At 32.2% G+C, this 25,012-nt stretch overlaps 1 protein-coding gene across 1 annotated transcript; it reads right to left on the bottom strand.

The window, feature by feature from the left end:
• Positions 1-526: 526 nt before the first annotated feature.
• LOC110094894 (angio-associated migratory cell protein) lies at positions 527-18,681 on the bottom strand. Its single transcript, XM_020820236.2, has 12 exons — positions 18,620-18,681; positions 18,147-18,373; positions 18,024-18,071; positions 16,814-16,855; positions 11,055-11,174; positions 8,176-8,321; positions 7,902-8,049; positions 7,725-7,805; positions 3,384-3,499; positions 3,157-3,215; positions 1,084-1,174; positions 527-968 (listed from the first exon to the last, which is right to left on the bottom strand). The coding sequence occupies exons 2-12, from the start codon at positions 18,262-18,264 to the stop codon at positions 741-743; spliced, it is 1,197 nt and encodes a 398-aa protein (XP_020675895.1). The 5' UTR covers positions 18,265-18,373; positions 18,620-18,681; the 3' UTR covers positions 527-740.
• Between the last annotated feature and the right edge of the window lie 6,331 nt (positions 18,682-25,012).

Genomic DNA, 25,012 nt, shown 5'->3' with positions numbered 1-25,012 from the left:
AGATCTCAATCTATATAAATAAAATCTACAAGTAAACTGAATAAATTGAAATATTAAAAAATCTCAGAATAATCCCCAAATTAATTGTATATTATCATTTTAATCTCAGAATATCACATTTTATCGATTTAATCTATCGACTATAAAAATTGATCCAAGATAATTCCTAATATTATAATTATGATATATATTTAATCACAATTTAATAATCAACTTTATAAAATTGATCCAAATTAATCTCATAAGAGATCATTTTGAATCAATTTTATATAATTAAGAAATCAAATTGAAGTAACATTATATTCCAATATTAAAATAATCATATACAAATAATCAAGAGACAATTGAAATATTATTGTCCTGTCTCATTTAATATACCATGAAATTAAATAGCAGTATTGATTAAAATAAAACATCATGTTACATAACTGATTTCAATGACAGATACAACCCTTTCTAAGCATCATCAAACAAATAGAACCAGCCAGAAACCCATTAGAAACACATGATATCAATGCAATGCCAGTTGATCACAAATGAACTAAATTATATATGAATAAGACTGTAAACAATCTATATATAAATACATAAAAATAGTTGAAAACACATGGCCAAAACGAAAATATGATTGAAATGTGATCATATTTTTATTTGACTCATTAAATAAATAAGCTTATACAATATAGCTGAATTTGAATTAACAAGCTTATTGTTTAAGCAGTACATAATAAAATTTTGATTCACTTAAATTCAGAGATACTAAAGACCCTGGCAGTGCCATCATTTGAAACTGAAACAAGAGAGCTTTGATCTGCAGTTACAGCCAATGACTGAACCACATCGACATGGCCGCGTAAGGAACGAACACATCTGCCTGAGAGACTGTCCCAAATCCGCACCTTTCCATCTATGGAGCCAGTGGCAACGTATCGAGACATGCCGAGCCACAACAGGCATGTTACCCCATCCTGTTAAAAAATAATTAGCATTATTATCTTATATTTATAAAGTAATATTTACAAAAGGAAGCAATAGCATGCAGATATGTAAAACGCAAATGCAGCTGACAAAGTCATTACTGACATCATGTTCACAAGTGCATCGAGGAGAAGAACGCTCGAGATCCCAGATAATTAGCTTCTGATCCAAACTCCCAGTAGCAGCCCAGTGAGAACTGCAAAACCATTTGAATATTTATTACAAATAAAAGAAAACTACTATAGTCATTAAAATATACATGTGTCAAAAAGAGAGAGCCTACAACGTTCCCATGTCTTACTTCTTTATGCTTTATGAGATACTTTGTGTATTCGAGTTTCTATTTAGATGTCATTTGCTTTACTATCTAGTAGTTAAAAGTCAATTGGTTTTGGCGTTGTTAGATATTTACGAATAGTTTTGTATTTGTACCATAAGGAGCTTTTTATTAAGGATCCATAGGGTGTTCTTCCAGTAATGAATAAGTAAATATATTGGATATATTTACGAATAGTTTTAAATAGAAGTGATCCCATATTTTATTCATCTTTTTAGGTAGTTTTCAAACAAATTTTGATAGTGCTTTTGTATTATCCCTTGCAAAGAGTACCAAAGAAAATGTCAAGCTCTCACATCACATTAAGAAAGGCATATATAAGCAATGCAACCAAGGGAAACTTTCACCATGTCAACAAAGTCACATATGGATATTACTCAAAGCACTTGGGCAAGCATTTGTCACACCGACCATACCAAAAAAATATGTAAGAGGGTTTAAAAATCAAATGATAATTGCATGAACTCTTCAATATGATTTAAAGGAAAATTCTCCTTTTTATATTGAGAGAGTTGGGAGTGAATTGGAGAGGGGATGCAAGAGAAGATGGATAGAAAGTGTAATGATCACTTCTACACTATTTAAATTTAACTTGTCATAACAAAATTTAGATCTAGTAAGACTTGCATGTTTATTTTATGTTTATTGATTGTCTATGAATTTTTAGAGTTGATTTTATGTATGATTTAATCATCAAATTTTGTGGTTTTGATTTGGAGAGAATTTTAATATGAAGAAATATACATTTGTGCAATCAATTAAATTTTCTAGGCATGTTTTATGCTTGATATACAAATCATCTTCAGTATTTTGTAGCATATTTTGTATTTAAGTATTTTTTTATCTATTTTTTGAAAAAATTTAGCATATCTTTGCACAAGCAGGTTTTCTAGGGCCATGGTTTCGTTTTTCAACAATTTCACCAATATGTTGATAAGCTGCGCTATTTATTGACTTTTTTTTTTCAAAATTTATGAAGCCCTAGATTTTGTGTTATAAGATGGTTTATATGAAATTTACTCAATTTCAAATATATATATATATATTATCCAAAGTCCTCCCAAAGTGCATTTCTTAATCCCTTTGGCCGTGAGCATTCTTAGAGAAAGGGAGAGAAAGAGATAGGGTAGAGAAAGAATTTGAAGATTCGGAGGTCTAAGAGCTTATTTCGTCCATCAAGTCATTTGAGAAAATTTTCAACTCAAGATAAGCCATCATTACCCAACTTCTTATTTATTTTTTCTTTTTCGCTTGTGTGAATTTTAATATTTTGTTTGGTTCTATTTTATATAAAATCGGATCTATATAGATTTTGAAACCTTTTCCAGAGTAATTTTTGATATATTGTTATTGATTATTCTGGTCATTTTGACATATATAAAATTTAATTTGTCATTAGGCATTTTATATTGTATGATATTTTAGGAATTTTAGCAGCTATATAGACACTAATATGAATTTTTATAGAATAATAAATGCTTCAAAATAATGTTGTATGCATTGTATAGGAAGGATTTTATATTTTGTGGCTGCTAAATTGTATGCACTTCATTGGGAAAAAAAAAATCTCAATACGGGGTTAAGCAATGCCAAATTCTCATTTGGTCAATAGTCTTTAAAGAGTTTCACCTGTGGTTAAAAGAATTGGATTTTCATTATATTTTTCAATAGTAAAATTTGAAACAGCCTATTTTATATTGACCTCAATCTTTGTTAATGAGAAATATTTAGAATATATATATTACACAAAAAAATTAAGAATTACCTTTCAGTTGAAAAGATAACAACCAAATTGGCAATCAACAAATCAGATGGATGTCAAAAACATTAAAGAAAATTACCTAGGAGAGACTCCAACGCATTCCACAGAGTCCGAATGTGAAACCAGAGAGCTGATCACCTGCAAGGAAAAAGTTGGACTTCATTATAGAAGCATGTTTCAAGATACTAAACACTAATTTGGTGCAGACATGATCAAATTATATCAAAAATTATATTCAAAAAGTGCAACAGCGTAGGGTGTCAAATTATTGTGAAATAAAAAAAAAAGTAAGGAAGAATAACCAACCCTGCCAGTTGCCAAGTTCACCATATGAACGGAGCTATCTTTTGATCCAGTTAAAGCAATAGTAGAATCATGAGTTATTGATAAACATGTCAGTCCATCAGTATGATAAGGATGCCCTATAAATTCAGAAAATGAAATATGTTAACAGAGATAACATGACTCATTTGATGTAAATATTAAAATTATGAGTAGCAATAAAAAATATGATAAGACAATATTGGCAATGTTTCATCCTCATTTGATAATTAATATATGAAGCCAATTATTGAATGTAAATCGCATAACTTAGGCATGACCCAAAAATATTGGCAATGATTCAGAATGTTTTTTGAAATTTGAGGCATTTAGTACATCCAACCTAATAAAAGAAATCATTTTTCTAAAATTACTCTACATCTAAACAAACAACTGAGTAATCGGAATACATTGGCATTTATTTTACCCTATATTCTTAAAATACATACATTCTAAATTCATGCCACTAAAGAGCCACTTACTTTACCCTGTTTGTACTGCACACATGATTTAAAGTTTAGGTTGGCTTACCCATACTAATGGTGCTTAAAGAAGATGACTTCCAATCTAGGGGCTTATACCATACAAATGATTGTTGCTCTCTTCCTGAACATTCCATTTCTTAAATTCTCATAACATAAAAATAATAAGAATAGGGTGCAGAATTTTGGATGGAGAAGATTCCACCACTATATGACCAAATTATATAACATTATAATCATGACATTTTTCATATGCATTTGACAAGGAGATAAATCAAGGGAACCTAAGAGAAAGAATCAATGTCGCATCAATATCAAGATGATAAATCAAAGGTCACCTTAATGATGTTAGAATGTGAGAGGAGGTAGCAAAACCTAAAACTAGGGATTACAATATCCAAGGATAAAAAAAATAAGATCGAACCACAATGATTCAGAAATAACAAAAGCCGAAGGCTATAATAATAAGAAACTATTAAGAGCGGACCCAGCACATACAAAAAAAGGTCTATGAGCAATAATAGAATTTCTACATAAGATAAAGTCTCTCCTAAAACTTCACTCCCTCCCCCTCACTTCCTCCAGCTCCTTTATCTCTCCTAAAAATTCTTAAGAGTTTACTCGAGCAAAATCATAGCCTCTCCAACTATCCATCGGTCTCTTCCTCTTAAAATAATTGATTCAAACTCTTCTCTCCCTCTGAGTAATCTTTAGCAAGAGAGGAAAATAGACAAAATTTATCGAAAAAATGGGACAAGAGATGACTCTTGCTAAAACCTAAAAAGGATTCAGAGGACTTCTTGAATGTTCTTCTTATTCTTCACATACTCTCAATCTTCTAGGAAAGATATAAAGTTGAGGAAGAATGAGAGCTGCGAGTGATTAAAAGGAAGAAGGGAAAAATGATTTATTCAATGAAAACTACTGATTTGTTAAAGAACAAATGACTCTTCAAGTTTTGTTTTGGAACAAGAGACTCTTTATTTTTTTTTTTTTAAGGGGGATCATAGCTTCAATAGCAAGTTAGTTTTATTTTATTGATCGAAGTATTAGTAAAACTGAAGTTAGAGATGCTTTAAAGAAAATGAAGTGAGGAAAAGCTATTGGACCTAATGATATTCCAATAGAGGTGTGTAAATGCTTAAGAGATGGAGTTTATTGGCGCACTAAACTTTTTAATATTACTTTGAAGACTAAAAGATATTAGATGAGTAAAGAAAGAGTGTGGTGATTCCTATTTTTAAGAATAAAGGTGATGCAAAAGATTGTATGAATTATAGAGGAACTAAGTTGATGGTGTCATATTTTAAAACTTTGGAAGAGAGTTATGGACCATAGGTTACGACATGATACTAACATTTCTCAAAATCAATTTGGATTCATGCCGAGTAGGTCTACTATAGAAGCTATTCATTTATTGAGAGGGTTGATGGAGAAGTTTAGAGAAAAATAAAAAGTATCTACATATGATATTTATAGAATTAGAGAAAACATATGATAAAATTCCAAGAGAAGTTCTATGGAAAGTTCTAGAAAATAAAGAGGTTAATAATGCTTATATTCAAGTCATTAGGGATATGTATGCAATAGTTGTTACTTGTGTTCAAACATAAGGTGGTTTAACCAAATATTTTCCTATTTTAGTTAGATTACATTAAGGATCAACCTTACGCCCATATCTTTTTACTTTAGTCATGGATGTTCTTACTAGACATTTGCAAGAGGATGTACCATGGTGTATGATTTTTGCTGATGATATTCTTCTTGTTGATAAGACTATAGAGGAAGTAGAAGGTAAACTTGAATTATGGAGGTCAACTTTAGAGTATAAGATTTTCGTTTCAGTAGATCTAAAACCGAATACATTGAGTGTAATTTTAGTAGAAATAGATCTAGTGGGGGGTTTGTGACTTTGAGTGATCAAGTCATTAATAAGTGTACTCGTTTTAGATATATTTGATCAATTGTTTAGAGTGATGGTGAAATAGATAGAGATATTATTAGTAATATTCAAGTTGGATGGTTGAAGTGGATGAATGCTTCAGGTTTGTTGTGTGATAGAAAAGTACTACTCAAACTTGAGGGAAAATTTTGTAAGATGGTGGTGAGACATGTAATGCTTTATGGTGCAGAATGTTGGTCATTAAAAGAGAAGCATAATATTAAGTTAAGTGTTGTTGAGATGTGGATGAGAGGATTTACTCTTAGAGACAGGATACAAAACAAGTATATCCATGAAAAGGTTGGAGTTGCTCCAATGACAGATAAGATTATAGAGAGTCATCTTAGATGGTTTGGTCATGTAAAACGGCGGCCTTCCAATATTCTGTTAAGAGAGTATATGTATTAGATTTGACCAATGTTAAGAAAGGTAGAGGTAGACCTAAAAAGACTTGGATAGAAAATATTAGAAATGACCTTTTTTATTAGATTTAAATGAGAAAATTTGACTCTTAACAGGACACAATAGAGAAAAATGATTCATGTAGTCAACCCCACGTAGTAGGATAAAGTCTTGTTGTTGTTGGGTATATAAACTTTCACGCAGAATAACTTCACAATTTTTGCAATCTAAATAATTCATTTTTCATATAAAAAAATAATCAATCTGAGTTTTATTATATCCATTCTTATAATTGATGAGATGTTCATCCTTTTTCTTAAATAATGGAATAGCATACAAAATTATAAGCCATAGCAAAATCTAATATGGCCTTACCACCTTCATTAGTCCTCCAAACTCACAGCCACTATGAATGCTTTCAAAATAATACATCTCTCTATACCAGCATGTCTATTTAAATCTCCTCTAATAAAATTTTTTTCTTCAAGAGAAATCTTTTGTATTAATTCTTCTAACCAAAATTTAAATTTTAAATACATATTCAAATCTACTTAAGAAGCAAAAACACTTATAATATTAATAATCTTAATATTAACAATAATCTTTAAAGCTATAATTATATCTCAAATTCTATTAATTTTTCCAACATTAGCCTTCAAACTTTTCTATAATCACATCTACACCATTTTTAGAACGACTCCTACCAGAATACCACAGTTTAAATCCTAAATTATAAATCTTCTTAGTATTCTCTCCAACTCATTTAACTCATTTAGTATCCTTAATGCATAGAATATTTATCTTCTTATGAATCATAATATCTATTAATTTTATTAATTTGCCGGTAAGGAAACATAGATTCTAAGTTCTTATCCATATTCTAGTATCATGGACTAAAAGAAGCTTCTCGATCAAGCTCATAAAATCTTATATTCCCATTACTCACTTTGATTAGTACTGCCTTTGAATAGCAAATTGGAGGATTAAAGTTTGAATCTCAGTAAAAAAGAAAAAAAAAATTCTAACATTTCCTCCTCTTCAAATTTACCCTGTAATACAAGAAATACCCTGTTCTTCAGGTGTATGAAATGTTAGATTTCCTAGGGAAAAAAAATCACCTAACTTGAAGAGGAATGTACAGAAGTACATAATACTTGAAACCTTCACTCTAGATCCATTCATAGCAGCATCGCATTATGCAACTGCAAGAATTGTAGTGTTGTGCACCTATCAAACATATCAATCAAATAAATAACTTTTCCTTAGGCACCAGCACCAAGCATATTCATTTCCTAGTGGTTTGTATTGAGGGGCATAAGATAGAAAACTATATTAGGATGAACATGCAAAAATGGTGACCAACACTTTACAATTCTTAACCGAGAAAAACAAATATATTATGCATATTTCTTGTCGCGTTAATAGAAAATAAAGTCATTGCACTTACTGCAGAAAACTAATGAAACAGATTTCCAAGCAGGTAAGCAATGTGCACTCTACCTCTAACATTGATGCTCTCTCCAGTTTTAGGATTCCATATCCTCAAAGAGGCATCATCAGAACCAGTACATATAATTTTTCCTTCAAAAAGCAACAAAAATGTAATTAATTGATGGAAAAAAGAATGGAAATATGTAGTATAGGATACCGTAATAAATGAGAAACAACTGGAAGTACCATCAGGAGAGAAATCACCACAAGTGACACTGCTAGCATGACCATAAAAGGTGTTAAGAGAGATACTTTTATCAGCGTTCCACAAGCAAACACTAGAATCCTCTGATCCAGCGAGTATCAAATGTCCTTTAGGATGCCATTTCAGCCACTGCGCAGTTCAATGGAGAAAATACTCTAAACAAATAAATTACTGTTTGATAGAAGAAAATTGTTAAGAATCAACAAAAGCCATGCGTAAGCATCCACAGTCCTACAAAAGGTTTCGTGAGGTCACCTCAATACCCCCACCCGAGCCTTCAAGTGTACACTTGATCTTGCCTAAATTTGCATCCCATACTTGGATCAGTCCATCAAAACTTCCGGTTGCAAGAAATTGCCCATCAGAACTGAAGGACAATGTAGAAACTGTGTTTCGATGACCTTCAGAAGGGCAATGAAATTACAATGGGCAGATATCACACTAAATGAAAACTCGTTGAAAATGGAAAATGAGAAAAACAATACTTTTGTTAACAGAACCTAATGAAAGACTAGAAATTATCCTTTTCATCATGATAAAACTCAACCTGTTAATCAAACCAGAATATGCTTAATACCAACCTATGTGTAATTTACAACAATATATGTATATTAAGATACATTAGCAACTAACAAATGTAAGCTTCATATGGTGAGGCTGTCATGCATGTGTCATTGCAGCCATCATATAGGAAGGTATATATTATCAACCTCCATGTAATTAATTTACAAAAACTTTGTGAAGATTCATTAACCACGCTAACAAACTTGGGATTCATTTGACAAAGTACTTCGATGAGCACCGCAGCAAGTATTGTAAACTGCGCGGATAGCCAAGCTAAGCAAAACTGCATGTGTGAGCCAATGAAGTATGGGAAATGTAAAATCCCCTTCCATTGGATTTTAATAACTATGCTGCCTCTAAAACATAAAGTCAACATTTTTTATCTTAATCTATAAAATTTAATGATAAAAGATTACATGTTTACTAATTCGGGTGATTTAGTAAGCATTTGGATTGGGAAATAAATTAAAGATATAAAAATAATAATGCCCAAAAAACATATTGATGAATTATGATATGAAATTGAAAATAGCTGATTTCATTCTAAATAAATGTAAGCATTGCAAAAAAATCATTAGAATTGTGTGTCATATGCAATCGAAAACAAGAAATTTGGTATCTTATAATTAGAGTTGCTCTTAGGGCTATTCTTTAATGAATATTTTGAAAAAGCTCGGACTTACAACCATAAAATTATGAAATTCTATAGAATTTTGTTCACGCAAAGTTTCACCAATAGAGATGAAGTTGAATGGTTTATATTTTTCTTTTGATAGCTATAAGAACAAGATCTATTGGAAAAGAAAAAAAGTAAAGAAGGTTTTATTTAAGTGGGCCATAGCATAACTAAATTCTATCATGATGAAAAGTAGTATGGTTCAAAAAACTCAACCATTGTCACCCTATCATATAACAAACAAGTAAGATTTAAAGATATAATATAAAAAACTAATTATAATAGAAGATTAGCTTGTAAACTTATTTTTCTTAGTCCTGTTAACCAACCAAACATATTCATGGATCTTCAAATCTTAAAGCTCAGCTCAACCTGGAATAGGGCCTATCTTTATCAAACAATTGGTTTTGACCACCAACCAAGCTTCTTCTTACAAAATCCTGTGGTACCAAACATGCATAGGTGGACGACCAAAGAAATTTAGTTTAGGTCCTACAAAAATAGTATGTTAATTCCCTCAAAATGTACACAAACTCATGGCAAACGGGCCAACGAAAATAAAAACTTGCATTAAAGGGTCACAAGCAATCCCTCCAATCCATTCTACACCTTTTCAATTGGAATAAACTTAAATTTTCAAATGAAGCAATTCAAGCACCCATGTAACAACTAATAATGGACCCAAAAAAAATTAAATAGGGACTCAAAAATCCAAATCAACTAGCATAATCGATATTGGGATTAAAAAACCCATGAATCCATGATTCAACTAGTGTTTTAAATACTAGCATCAAAGCTAGTCATTAGCACTTTGAATATAGTTAACTTAAAAAAAAAAACATCATTTCAATCAATGTTTTACTTCTTTTTGTATTATAATTTTTCAAAGCATAATGTTTAGCCATCTGACACTTATAATCTAGTTGACATCACAATAATGTTTACTACAGTTAAAAGAAACTTAAATCAACATTCCTTTTTTATTAAAAGATATTTTGTAAATCTTAAAGCAATTTTTTAACGAAGGTAATATATCCTAGCTTTCATCCATTAATACATATATGATGTATGTGTGAAGGCCCTTACAAACTATGTCAAATGAGTTTCCAATTCACTTTATATAATTATCTTTTTTTCTCTAAGTCCATTAAATAATAAAGTTCAATATATTCTCAAATTACATATATTTTGCACAATCATAAGCCTTATTATATATGCTTAAAAAATGTGACTAAATATAATTTTATTAAGCTTACAAATTATAGAGTGAAGACATAGTGAAGCATATGTTTCGCTTTGCTAGGGCAGTATCTTTGCTTCCTTATATATTGATCTCAATTATGAACCTCCTGTGGATTTTTCAAAGGAATACAAGACTTAACTAATGTAAAATCAACACAAAAAAAAAAAATGAAAAATACAATAAGAACTTTTTCTTTTAAGAGCTATATAATAGGCTATTTGTACTAAAATCATTAAAAGTTCGGTATTTTTATAAGAGAAGGGCAACAGTTTCAAAACTTTACAAACAAGGACAACAGTATAACATTGACTTAATAGAGTCTGTTATGAAAACCCCTCATAGTACTACTAGAGTTTATTATGAAAATCTTGCATAAAATTATTGAAGTGTCATGAAAAACTCTAATAGAATGGTCAAAGTTGTAAATCTTAGTACTACTAAAAAAACCCGGGCATGAGACAAGGTTAATTGAAGTATTTTATAAAATAGAGTAAACTGCTATCCTTTTTTGCAAAGTTTAAGAACTAATGTCCGTATTAATAAAAGACCAAACTACAAGGAGTTTTATAATTTATACAAATATCCCTAATATAATTCATACACTAAGCATATTTACCACAGTTACTTAAAGTTGTAATTAAGTTAACAAACCTTGAAGTTCTAAACCAGAATCTTGTGAGCCAACCTTCCACATAAATCCTCTATCATCTTTACCACCTGTAGCAACCAAGGATGCATCTGTCGGACTGCATGCAACGGAATAGAGTTCATCTGCACCAACTTGAAGTTAGAGCAGAAATTTGTACTAGAACTCATGAGTACAATTACCGTACATACCTGTACATAGAATAGAAAAGGATAACTCACACAACATCAATTATTCATTGTTTGATATGAATTTGAAGATGCACCTACCAATAATTTATAGTAGTAAAAAGAGTAGGATATTTGGAGTTTTAATCAGGATGCCAAAATAAAAGAAATGTTCAACGCTCAAATTAAACAATTCCGCATATATTCTTGCTAAAATATTCTAAGGTACTTGCATCTTGTATCTATCAGGAGCAAAATTGCATGGTAGGATTTAGAGAAGGCACTACTTGTTAAGGATTTATAAGATTCATTTGGGGAATGATTGACCTCAAATGGATGAAATAGAATGCCATCATGATGATTTGGAGTGCAAATTATTGAATGTCTCATTTGGGATCACATTTATTACAAACTCATAGGAAAGTATTGATATAATGACCATGATCATCTGGAACAAGTTAATAAATGATTAATTTGGGATAAGATTGGCCTCAAATAGATGGGTGAATACAACAATTTGGGACAACAGTGAGTCATTGTAATCTTTCAAGGAGATTGTTTAATGTTTAATATCACTAAGAAGCAATCACTTAATTCAGTTTTTGAGGATTTGAAGAAAGTAATGCTTATGAAGGATTTTGATGATTCATTTAGGGAAGAACTGATCTCACATTGAAGGATAAAAATGCTATTATGATGATTTAGAGCAAGAGTTATCAAATGATTCATTAGGGAGAACATTGAATAGAAATAAAAATGATATGATGACAATTATAAATTAGATCGAGTTATATAGTGATTCATTGGGGCAACATTGCCTTCTAATAGAAGATAAGGCTGATATGATGATAATGCTTCTAGAAAACTGTAAGTGGTCAATAGTTTATATTTTCATGAAGATTGCATAAGGTTTGATGGCATTGATGCTTAATTTGATTTGTGCAATCTGCAACGTAAGGTAAAAGTAAAGGGCAAGCAAATAACGAATGAAACAACAATCTACAATGCAATTTATGTTCATAATATGTAAATCATAACACACCAATAATCTATCTACAAAAGAAAACGTTGCTTAATTTCCTAGCCATGCAACAAAGCCAAAATAATTATAATGTAACCAACTCATTTCAATTTTTTAATTAGCATTACTATTTGAAAGAATAGTTAACATTTCTATTATAAATTATGCCAACATATGGAATAATTAGACAACAAATTAAGTCCACAGTGAAAGGAATTCACAGTGTTCGCTTAAAGAAAACAGTGTTCGCTTAAAGAAAGAAGTATTATAAAAGATAATTATCAGATCCAAAGCAGAGAAATGTACTTCCTGACGGCACCAACTTCTAACACTTTATATATATTTATATATTAAAGTAAAACAAAATTTATTATCATTCAGGGAAAAGAGTTGAAGACAAAGCAATAGTGAAGCATAGTTAGATTAAGACAAGTTCAACATGAGAGATAGCATCAACTAATTATATATCTATATAATATATCAACAAAGCTAACAAAATACATCACACACATACACACATACACACACTGATGCATTTAGATTTTTCTGCTTAAATTTTGTGGAAAAAAGCCAACAACTACACTGTAATGACTCATGTCATTCTCTCACAAGTCAGAAAATTTTGACCAAGCATATCACCCACTCTTTCTCTCACGCTACATTTAACTGCATAACACACACATATTTGTTTATCCATATATCTATATAATCATAATGAGAGAAAAAAGAAACAAAACTAAATATCCTTTGAATTAGAAACCTATTTCAAATTTATTAACTCTATAGGGGGAAATGGGAATGATGAGATTGTCCATCATGAAAAGATTTTGAAATTTATCACTTCAAAAATTGTAAATGAGAACTTAATTTCCAAGGAGAGTTTATTAAATATTGAAGCCTTCTCAAATTGTTATATTTTTATTTATTTAAAATATTTATCAAGATTTATATGCATAGAAAATTATGTAACACAGATTATTGATAATAGTAAACAGTTGTGCATTACTTTATTTATGCTCTCCTAGCTTTGTACAAAACGTACCAAATGAGCTGCGTCATTTTAAATCCTAGCGAAGTCATTTAATCTTGAAGAATTGGGTGAGGATTTTAATTCTAATAAAGTACAAATTTGAGTTAATAAAAGATATCAAATATATTATGGTACCTTAAATAAACTCATCAATGCAAAAAAATTAATTAACTTTATATTATAGGTTTATCATTTAAATTTTTATATATTGAATCATAGATAGACATATTTTTAACAAATATATTAATTGGGGACCTGTTTATTTCCTTTACCCCAAATATAGTCCAATATAAATTTTTTTTTTCGATGATGTTTTATTTAAGATCAAGTTTTCAATTTACCCAATTTATGATCACTCATATTATCTTCTTATAACATTCACGTTTTTATAAATTTTACTTTTAACTTGTTCATCTCAATCATAATTATAGGTATAATTTTCTGGATGATATTCTTCAACCCATATAAGTATGTTATGTTTGTCCATGGATATGTGGATGCACAAAGATTTGGTAGGTCAAAACTTTTTTTGATATGCCAATACAACACACCAAATAGCACTTTAGTAAGCCAAAGCACCTTGATAAATAGAAGTGTTTTCTAAGGTGATCTTTTTTTTCTTTAATCAAGAACCATTTTGGTTGCTTAAATCATTTACCAAAGTCACTTATTTAGACAAACATCATGGTCATAATTTAGGGATATAAGTGAGCCGAGACAGCACAAACTCGACTTGCTAACAAGCTCACAAGGCAAGCTTCTTGAGCCGCAAGCTTGAGTTGGAGCTTGAACTCAAGCTCCTATATTAAACAGATTCATGTTTGAACTTGACAAGGCTCGACTCACGAGTTGGCTCGTAGATCCAACAATTGGTCGCATTGATGCCCTTTCCAATAAGCTCTAACGACTCCTACAACTATTGTTGGTTAATGAGATAGCTGCTCGATTGAGAAGAAGAAAGGGAATAGGGGTCTTTTAAGTAGAGTTGGAATCTTAAAAAGGAAGTTTGTTTTAACCTTTTTCATTAATGAGCAAGCCTGAAAGTACAATCCTTCATGGTAGTTATTAATAGGACTATGGGCACTTAGGAAAGTTGTGAGCCGCATTAAAGCCTTCTCTAGGGAGCTCAATTTGCTCAACAACTTCTCTTCCATCACTAGTTACATAGTTGAATTCTTCAATGAGCTTTCATGATGACTTTTTCTTCTTTAGGGGCCGTTGATCATATTGATGGCTTCTTCAATGGCTCTCGTGGCAATATCTTCTTTGGCTCAACCTCACGAACTAGCTCATGAGCTCGCCATTATTGCCAAAAGTTGAGTTTGAGCTAGGGCTCGATTCATTTACACCTCTGGTCACTACATATCATCATATTGATGTGAATTATTGGAGGTTAAAAAAAGGCATGAAAAACACTCCTCTTTTTTTTAATATACGCATAACATGAACTACTCGTAAATACTCTAAGCAATGCATGCTTTCGCAACCTCTTGAAGTAGGCTACAAAAATATAGAAAAAGAATCCTATTATAGCATGCAATGCAAGTCAATAAATCACCACCCTTTTCCTTCAATCTTTGAGAATGAATACAGTAATGTGCTTTAAGTAAATGTTTAAGATTTAATGCTTTTTCACTAGTCTCTCTTCTCAATTGAGTCAATAATAATGACAAGAGATGTTTAGAAGTGCATTGAATAGTATTTTGCAGCACAAATAAAAAGAGCTTATCTAATAACTTCAACAACAAAGGTTCAAAATATTAGTTTGGACCTCAATTTTGGACCTTCAGAAAAAGCTGTCTTTTATTTCTTGTTTTGAATTTCAGTTTATTTTAAAATGATATTTAAATACTTATATATGTTAAAAAGCATATTGCTTTAAAAATAATTCAGTATAATTGTAAATAAAAAATGACACCAATATATGCAAAAAAAACATAATATTAATTAGTAACGATTGTATCATGCAGTCCATGAGATCGTCAAGAATGATCTACCTACACATGAAGAATTCATAAGATGAATACATGGCAATTTTCTAAATTTAATTGAAAATGGAACTTAGGAAAATAAAAGTTTATACAAAACTTTTTTTGTTTTTCAATACATGTAAGTTCAAAATAAAAGAGTGGAAATGTCACATAAATTAAGAGGTTTAAACTGAATTTGTTATGAATTATACCAAGTATTATATACAATATTTTTCTCAAGAAAAATATTGTATAGAATACTTGGTTTAATTCATAACAAATTCAGTTTACAAGAAAAGTTTATCTAAGGCATAAAATTTCTCCTTTTTCAATAAAAGTATGTTCTTAAAAAAATCTTAGATAAGTCACATAAACTAAGATATTTAAATTGGCTGAGCTATGAATTAAACTTCGTACTCTATATATTACTTTTCTCATGCAAACTATAGCATTGGTAGTTTCTACAGTTCAACAACAAGCACAAAATTTAGGGGAATTCGCAATATAAGGATATGAGCTCAAACCTAACATGACAAACATCTATTTCTTGGATAGCCAACAAAATATTATAATTGTTTACATGATGACTTCAATTTCAATCCATGGCAATTTGGTCAACTGAGCCAAAACCTCATGTAGTAGAAGTTGACATGCCAAAATTCAATAAAATCATGCAAAAAATCCATCTATATCTAACCAATCTAGGAAAAATTTTTCAAAACATTTTTGAATTTAAACATATGGATGCACCTCTGCTATGGGAAAAAGATAATATTGAGTGTGATTTCTGTATAACCAGCCTCATCAATCGGTCGTCGCAATCCCCAAATTCCCAAATTGTAATTATCCCAAGAATGAGCGCCTTGGCATGTACTTTCTTTCCTCCAACAACAACTGTCCTCTATGAACTCCAAACTTCCAATATGACATTCAAATTTGGCAATATGCAACCCAAATCCAAGACGCGTCATGCCCATTAAGTGCAATGGTGGCTCTCTTAATGGAGGTGCTCTAAAACTCATACTTAGCTATCTCCTGCCCAAGAAATTGTCTTTATCATAGCCTACAACTATTTTCTACACAAGATATCCACCTCAGAAAAGTAGATTTAAGAAAAACAATGAAAATTAAAAAAAAATTATTGAATGCAGATTATTTTCACTGAAAAAGAAACCATCAAAGTAATTAGTATGGTTCTAAAATGCTAAATCAAGGTCCATAAACATAATCCTGAACATAGACTAAGGAACAGAGACAGTTAAACAACCAATACATGCAGTAGTTGATAATTTAAAAGACCGTATTTCCAAGACGCTTCCGTACAAACAAAATAATATATCAAAATGTGAAGGTGTTGACGAATTAGTAAATAGAGATCTTCATCAAGTCTTGAAATATTTTATGAGAGAGTATACACACATTAGCATAAAAGGGTGAAGTTGTAAGCATTTCATGGTTTAAGCTCTCAGATGGTTCATGAAATTTGGATAGAAAATGACATTGTTGGTTAGTCATTGATTGTTGAGATCGAACAATTCATTTTCACAATAGAGTTGTGGAATTGAGTGGCACTTACCTGTATGTCCCTTGAAGACATAAAAAGAATCATCAGCCTCCTCTACAATAATAAAGAAAACAAGTATGTCAATGCAAGCAGGAACTAAATGCACATCACTCATTATTAAGAAATCAATGATAAAATTTTGCATTCAATAAAAGTTAATCAGACATTGTCATACATAATATATTCTTTGAAAGGCAGTCAACAAGTACCTGAGATGTTAATGCTTAATTTAATAAATATTAAGGCTGTATTTTAGAAGATAACATTATAATCCTACAATATAGAGAACATATTAGTCTAACCAACATAATTTCTTGCAAATTACGTTATCAAGTAAATGAAAATCACGCTTAAGAAACTTCTTATCCAATTGGGGAATAAGAGGGATTAAAACCAAAAATCCTTGCAACAGATTTGCCACATCCTAGGACCAAGCTAGATTTCAAATAATGCAAATCTTGGATTCTCCTATGGTCCAAATTATCAATCCTCACACCCCATCCTAGGATTAAGAAAAACAGTGGTAAATTATCTAGTCCTTTATCTTCTGGGTGCATAACAACCGCGTTAATATTTCTAAAAATTTCACTATTAAGTCCATAAAGTTTTAAAATTAAATCATATCATAAATTTTTCAAAAGCTTGAGGTTATCAATGGTGAATTTTGGAAAATAGTTGACTGTCATGTACTTCAAACTTGATAGTCTAGACTCTACATGTAATCATGTAACTTGCCATAAAGAAAATAATGGTGAAAAAAACTTGTGTGTGTATGAGTGGAAAGGGGATAGAAAATGAGACTAAAATAGGTACTAATAAGTTGAGGAAAGCATCTAATGGCATTTTAATTATGTGAAATTAAAATAACATGTCACATGATGTTTTAATTGCAAAGAATTCTAAGCTCAATAAAAAAAAAACTAATGCTTGAAAGTGCAAGCCTGAAAAAAATGTTAAGGCAATATTATGTTCGAGAGAACTTTAAAGAGTAGAAATCAAGAGATCAAGTATTGCTTCGAAATAAGCGTTGCAAGGAGCAGATTCTTCACATACATAAAATTAAAACAACAAGAATGCAGTCGCACAAAAATATATGATATGGAAAATCTTTGCAATAAATAACACTAATTTTAAATTTGCAAAAATAAATATTAAATAAACCTAACTTTATGAAATGTTGAAAATAAAAATCTACTCGCCATAACCTCGAGAAGAAACGTACCATAATCAACATCAGAGTCCATCTCCTCATCGTCCCGGTCAAGAAGCTCTGATCGACGTTAAAAGAGAGTTCGAAATGATCAGAAGACCAAAGGCAAGGGTAAAATAGTAAGATGGACGAAACCTTCTTCGTCGATGGGGATCTCGTGGATGACATCGTCCTCGTCTATGAATACCTCCCCTTCATCAGAATCGTAGTCGCCTTCTCCACTGATATTACCACCGGCACCATTCATGTTCATGACCACCGCTTTTTTCACTCCCAAAAAGAGAGCTTGTATGGCCTCTTTGTGTTGTAAATAAAGGGGCTGCTTGGTATTGGGTTTAAAGTAGGATTTATGCCGCCAAATCCTGCCAAACGGAAAAAATGGACGCTGTAAAATCCGCAGATTTAGGGGGTGTTTGGTATCGGATTTATACCGGGATTTTAAGCAGGATTTACGGTAAATCCAGCCAAACGCAAAAAACGTCGACGTAAATCCGGCAAATCCGTAAATCCCGATTTACGGATCCGCTAAATCCCGGTAAATCCTAATCCAGCTAGAAGTCGGATTTACGGGATTTGGCCGAAGAACCGCGCGAAAGGGAGAAAGTTACCTTCACAGCGAGCGAGAGGGAGCTCCCGTCGTTGCTTCAGATCAAAATGTTGTAACGTCCGATCCGACGGGAAAGGAACGTCGTCGAAGGAGCGAAGTCGAACAGCAACGAAGTAGCGAAGTCGAACAGCAACGAAGGAGCCGAAGAAGCGACTCGTGCAATCTCAACACCTCCTGCGAAGCAACGAAGGAGCCAACAAGCGACTCGTGCAATCGCAACACCTCCTGCGAAGCAAGGAAGCCGAACAACATGGACGAATAAGAGAAGATTAAAAGCAAACCTAGGCGCTTTCATTCGTTTGCTTAATTAATATAATTTAAAATATTAATAACTAAGTAAATTAAATAAATAATTAATAGTAGAATTAGTGTATAAATTAATTGTCTAATTTAACTTAATAAAATAGTTAGTAATATAATTAGTAATTAGAAATTAATGTAATTATCTTATACATTATTAAACATATAATTAATAATATAAATAATAGTTAAATAATTAATGAGTATTAGAATTCTTAAGTGAAAAATGAGATAATTAATAATAAAATTTATAATTAAAACTAATAAAATAGTAATTAAATTATTAAATAAATAATTAGTAGGAATATTATTTAAATAATTAGTTATTTCAAAATAATTAGTTAATTCAATTTTAAATCTCCAACCGTTTTAAATCCTGTTATCTTTTGCCAAACATCTTTCTGAATTTAACAGGATTTAAAAATTATCATACCAAACACAATTCAGAATTTAAGAGCCCAAAATTTATAAAAAAAAAAAGATAAAAAACGATCCCTAAGTCTCTAAAGGGTTAACCTAATTATAATAATTTATATTCCTAAAAAAAAATTATAATAATTTTAAATATTAATAATTAAGTAAATTAATTAAATAACTAATATTATAATTATTGCATAAATTAATTATCTAATTTAACTTAATTATATAATTAGTAATTAAAACTTAATATATTTAGCTTAATTAATCTAATTTAAAATAATTAATAAAAATTTAACTATGCTTATTAGTTAAAAGATTATAATGATATTACTTATCATTACAATTTATTGATGTTAATCAAGATAGAAATTAATAATTTAATCTTAAAAGAAAATTAAAACTAAAACATAATATATTTAATTTTATAATTAATTATCAGCCTTAAATCCCGTATTACATTGTCAAACTATTTTGCAGGATTTAACAGGATTTATCACTTAAGTTGCCAAATAGTTTTTAGAATTTAACAGGCCCAATATTTATTAAATTCAGGATTTACTAAATCCTACTGGTTGCCAAACAGCCCCTTAGTGTTCTTTTCGTCGGAAATCTCAGATTTGCTAAATCCCATAGTTCGGCGGATTTAAAAAATTTAACTATGGGATTTACGACTCACACGGCGTCCTTACGATATAAAATGGTATGTATGTAAATCCTCCTTAACTTAAATCTGCAAGTCTTACAAACATACATTCTTCTTAGCACACCACTATTCCTGTTAATGCCTTCTCCAGTGAGCTACCGTTACAACTTCATTGCTTATTTGCCATCAAGGGTGACGAAACTTAGATTTTGCAAGGAATTTTTAAGTCTATCAAAATCAAATTTGATGCAAACAAAATATTTGAATAAGGTTTAAACAACATTCGATGAAGGTTGAGAATGTATAGGATGAAAATTTGATTAATATTCAAATATTATTTAAATCCTGATCAAATAAAATTTGACCTCATTTGATAAATTTTTCTATCATGATTCTAACATAGTTCAAATAATATATATTGTTGTGGGCTAGAGTATATGCGGTGATAGAGTTAAAATCCTACATCTTAGTGTTGTAAGGATATTCAGCTCAAACATAGATAACACAAATTTTTTTACATGAAAACCCCTGAAAATGAGAAAAACCACGGGGCCTGGCATAGTTGAAAATAATTTCACTAGAATTCGAGTAGATTACAATGGGCCGACTCATTCTTGAGGAGGATCATATTACAAATGCTAACCATATTGTTGAAATCTTGCAACAAACAGGGATGAAAGTCCAGCATCACTTAGTGGATTGGCATATCGATGTTCGGTGCTACTTGAAAATATGGGCATCAGTTGGTAGCCTGGCGGTGGTATGGCAGAACTTCAGCATCGGGCGGTGGTCCGCGGATGTCCGGCATCAGATGGTGGTCAGGCGGAACTCCGGGCGTCAAGTGATGGCCGTTAGATTTTCACGCGTCAAGTGGTAGTTCAGTAGAACTCCGGGCATTAGGTGGTGGTCCGATAAAACTTCGTGCCTTAGGTGGTGGTCAGGCAGAAGTCCGGACCTTAGGTGATGGTTCGACAGAAGTCTGGGCCTCAAGTGGTAGTCCAAATGAACTTCGGGCCTTAGGTGGTGGTCTGGCAGAAATCTAGGCCCCAAGTGGTGGTTCGGCGAAAGTATGGGGCCTCAAGTGTTGATTCGACAGAACTCAGGGCCTCAGGTAGTGGTCCGGCGAAACTCCAGACGATGGTTAAGGAGGAAAGGAGGCAAGAGTGATTTCTGATCTCTCTCTCTTTTCTCCTTATACTTATAGGGCCCCTTTTCAAGAGGAATGAGGGGTAATTTTATAGATTTCCTAGAATTGCATGGCTCATGAAATAGGAGAAATATCAAGGGTAAATGGGGTGTGGTTTGGATGGACGGCTGATATTGAATCCCTTAATTACAGATTGTTTGTTAAACATTTGAATGTCTTAATGATGTTAGAATTCTATGATCTTAGGCTCGTTGGATTCACCTCGTTAGCCGCTCGATTCGACTATAAGCATGTCACATTTGAAAATCATTTGGTAATCCAAATTAAGGTTCAAACCTTCTAATAGTGCTTCGGGTCCTTTATTTGGACCCATTTTGGCTTGGATTGAGTCAAATTCGGTGTCGTTGAGACATTTAGTTTGACAATAAGTTTATTCAAATCAATGTTAGGATTGTCCCAATTTTATTTTGAAAGTTTCCAGCTTAGTTTTTCCTTGATATTCGTGTTAGATCAAGATAGTTTTTTTGAAAACATATTAGTGCCCCCCTATTTTTGGAAGTCGAGGCTCTATAAGTTCAAAAATATTCATTATAGCTCATGAGAAATTTTTTGTGCGATTCAAAATTTTGAAATACTCTAATCATTGGTGTAGAGGTCCCAAATAGCTTTCAAGTGCCAAAATTGAGTCTAAAACGTCAAAAAATGATCTCAGAGACCCCAAAAACATCCAATTTTACCTACCTAGACCCAAAAAATTGGGTATCATGAATGCAAATGGGCTGGCCGGCTGGCCGTCGCTACCACCACCGCTAGTGACGGTTGCATACCTGCGCTCCAGACTCGCCGGCCCGCTGGCTCGTGCCTACAGCCCATCTAACCCGAGCCCCGGTCCGCCCGTTACGCGGCTGGCCCGCTCCTGACCCTCATCTGAACATGGTCTATGTGTGCTTGGGGCTGCGTGTTACGCTAGTCGGTTGTAGTTAGCCGACATTTCGGCTATCCGTCTGTGGTTGGCTAATTGTGGGTTTTTTTTTCATAACTCATCCAACTTCTCAAACTTTCCCCTTACTCCTATAAATACCCCTCCTTGGGTATTAAAATTTACACCTCCCGTCTTTTTTGTATTTCATTTGAGGCCTTCCCATGGTCATACACAGGCGATATCCTCTATTCAAGCTCAGGACCCCTCTCTAAAAGAAGGAAATTCGTCCCTTTTCTTCTTCTCTCCCTCACGTTGAAGCATTCCCCTAGTCCTGTTCATGTGGTGTCCCCTGTCCAAGTCTAGGGCCCCTCACTGAGTAGGAGTTTCCTCCTCCTTCTTCTATATCTCTTGCTGCGGCATTCCCCTATTCTTGTTCAGGTGGTAACCCCTGTGTTGGTCTAGGGCCCCTGACTGAGTAGGAGTTTCCTCCTCCTTATTTGAGATATTCTACAGAGATATGATGTCAGTCAGCAGAAGTCTAACAATGGACAAAAGTCTAATATCAGGAAGAAGTCCGGTGACAGGTAAAAATTTGGCATTGGGTAGAAGTCTGACGAGAGTACGGTGATGAGTAGTAGTTTGATGATGGGTAGAAATTTGAGGTCAGGTAGAATTTCAATGAAAGTCCAGTGACGGGTAGTAATTTGAAGACGGGTAGGAGCATCGGGTATAAATCCAACGAGAGTTTGGCGACAGGAAGAAGTTCAATGAAGAGCTAAAGTCTAACGAGGGGTAGAAGTCTAACGACAGGTAGAAGTATGATGATGGGTAGAAAATCAATATTGGGTAGAAGTTCGATGAGAGTTTGGTGACAGGTAGAAGTTCAATGATGGGCTAAAGTCCATCAACGGGTAAAAGACTGACGACAGGTATAAAATCAGCATTGGGTATAAGTTTGATGAGAGTCTAACGATGGGCTGAAGTTCAATGATGGATAAAAGAGTGGAGGTTACTAGAATCTTCCAAAGATATATGAACTATCCGAGATTGTGTTAGAGCGTAGCTCAATGATGTTAACCTATATGGAAGAGATCGAGAGAATCCACTAATGATGTATGACCTATCCGATGTTATATGTCAGAGCGTTGTTTGATGATGTTAATATATATGAAAGAGGTCGAAAGAATCCACTAAAGATGTGTGACAAATTCGAGATTGTATGTCAGAGCGTTACTCGATGATGTTAACCTATATGGAAGAGGTTGATAGAATCCATTAAGGATGTGTGACCTATCCGAGGTTATATGTTAGAACATTTCTTGATGACGTTAACCTATATAGAAGAGATCGAGAGAATTCACCAAGGATGTGTGACATATCCGAGGATTTATGCCAAAGCACTGCTCGATGATGTTAACCTGTGTGGAAGAGGTATGATCAAATCCCCCCTGGGATTGGTCATCTAGTGATTGAGACACAAGAAAGATTACGTATTTTTTGAATTAAGAATTTAAGATTTGATTGACATCCTTCTAGAATATTTGATCAATCTGAGATTGTATGTCAAAGCCCTGCTCGATGAAGTTAACCTATATGGAATAGGTCAGATCGAATCTCCCTATGATCAATCATCTAGTAATTGAAACACAATAAAAATTGTGTATTTATCAAATTATGGATAAAGAGATTAGATTCATCGATAATTTTTATCGTCATTTTTTTTATCCTTTTTAAAGAAGGAGACAATATTAGAACGGAGTGAACAACATATTACTATATTATGTAAAACAATACAATAAGTCCCTAGCATGACTTAAGGATATAAGAGCTACACTAAACTCAACACAGAGATACATACAGGGACAACACAATATTTAACTTGGAAGAAAATATTATGGATATCAAAGTGACACCTTATTTAACATAGAAGAGATACATGATGACACATGATAAGTAATATACTCACACAAAGGCCCAAATTTCATGGTTATTTAATCTCACCAACCATTTGAATATTATTCAATGGTTGCCTTTCCTATTGTTTATTTTGCACCACAGTAAAATGAGCCTCATCTCGAGTGAGAGAATCTTTAATAAACTATTGAAGGTAGCCTTGTCGGATAAGTCTCTCAATTTCATTTTGAGCGACGTTCAGGTTTTAGTGGTGTGCCCACGACTACGATGGAAAAGACAGTATTGATCCCGATTTTCTAGATTCAGCTTTAAAGGATTAGGCCACTTAATATTTTCTTGATCTCCAATGACCATCAATACATTGGTTCAATATGCGTTGAGAGGTGTTCATATATTATGAAAAAGTGTTCAACAAAGAATGGGTATAATAGGGTTAAGTGTCTAGAAGAGTCTGTAACTTTACCTTTTTCTTGTTTGTACATTTCCTGAGTCAAATTGTGTATTTGATGGATACTATACTTGATGATCGTGAACACACACACTCAAGAGGGTGATATAGTAACAAAATTAGAAGTTTAGTTTTTTTTAACTAATCATACTATATGATCAGCTAATTGAATCATACAGTAAAATATAATTAAATCTTAACTAAGTTAATCCTATAATTAAGAAATGATTTTGGATTAACTAATCCAGTTAGATCGTATAGGATATTAGAACCAATCATACTATATGACTAGATCCTTGCATGAGATGATATTTTACTACAATCATACGGGACGGAAATCCAACTTTTTTGAACTAATCACACTGGATGATTTTTAAATTTTACTAGACGATCAACATAATTTATTAAATTGATCATACATCGTGTTATTCTTTGTATAATATTAATATGATTATTTAAACTAATCATATTAAAAGATCTTGGATCATACTGTGATATCGAAGTTTCAATAATTGAATTTCTAGGGCCTTTTTAAGCCTTGTATTTAATCTCTCTAATTAAACTTGTTTCAAGTTTTTTGGCTACGGAGTGTTCTTGAGA

The sequence above is a fragment of the Dendrobium catenatum genome, unplaced genomic scaffold, assembly GCF_001605985.2.
Source record: "Dendrobium catenatum unplaced genomic scaffold, ASM160598v2 fragScaff_scaffold_1061, whole genome shotgun sequence".
NCBI classification, from domain to species: domain Eukaryota; kingdom Viridiplantae; phylum Streptophyta; class Magnoliopsida; order Asparagales; family Orchidaceae; genus Dendrobium; species Dendrobium catenatum.
Note: the sequence above shows the minus strand (reverse complement) of the source record. Positions and strands in the feature narration are given on the sequence as shown.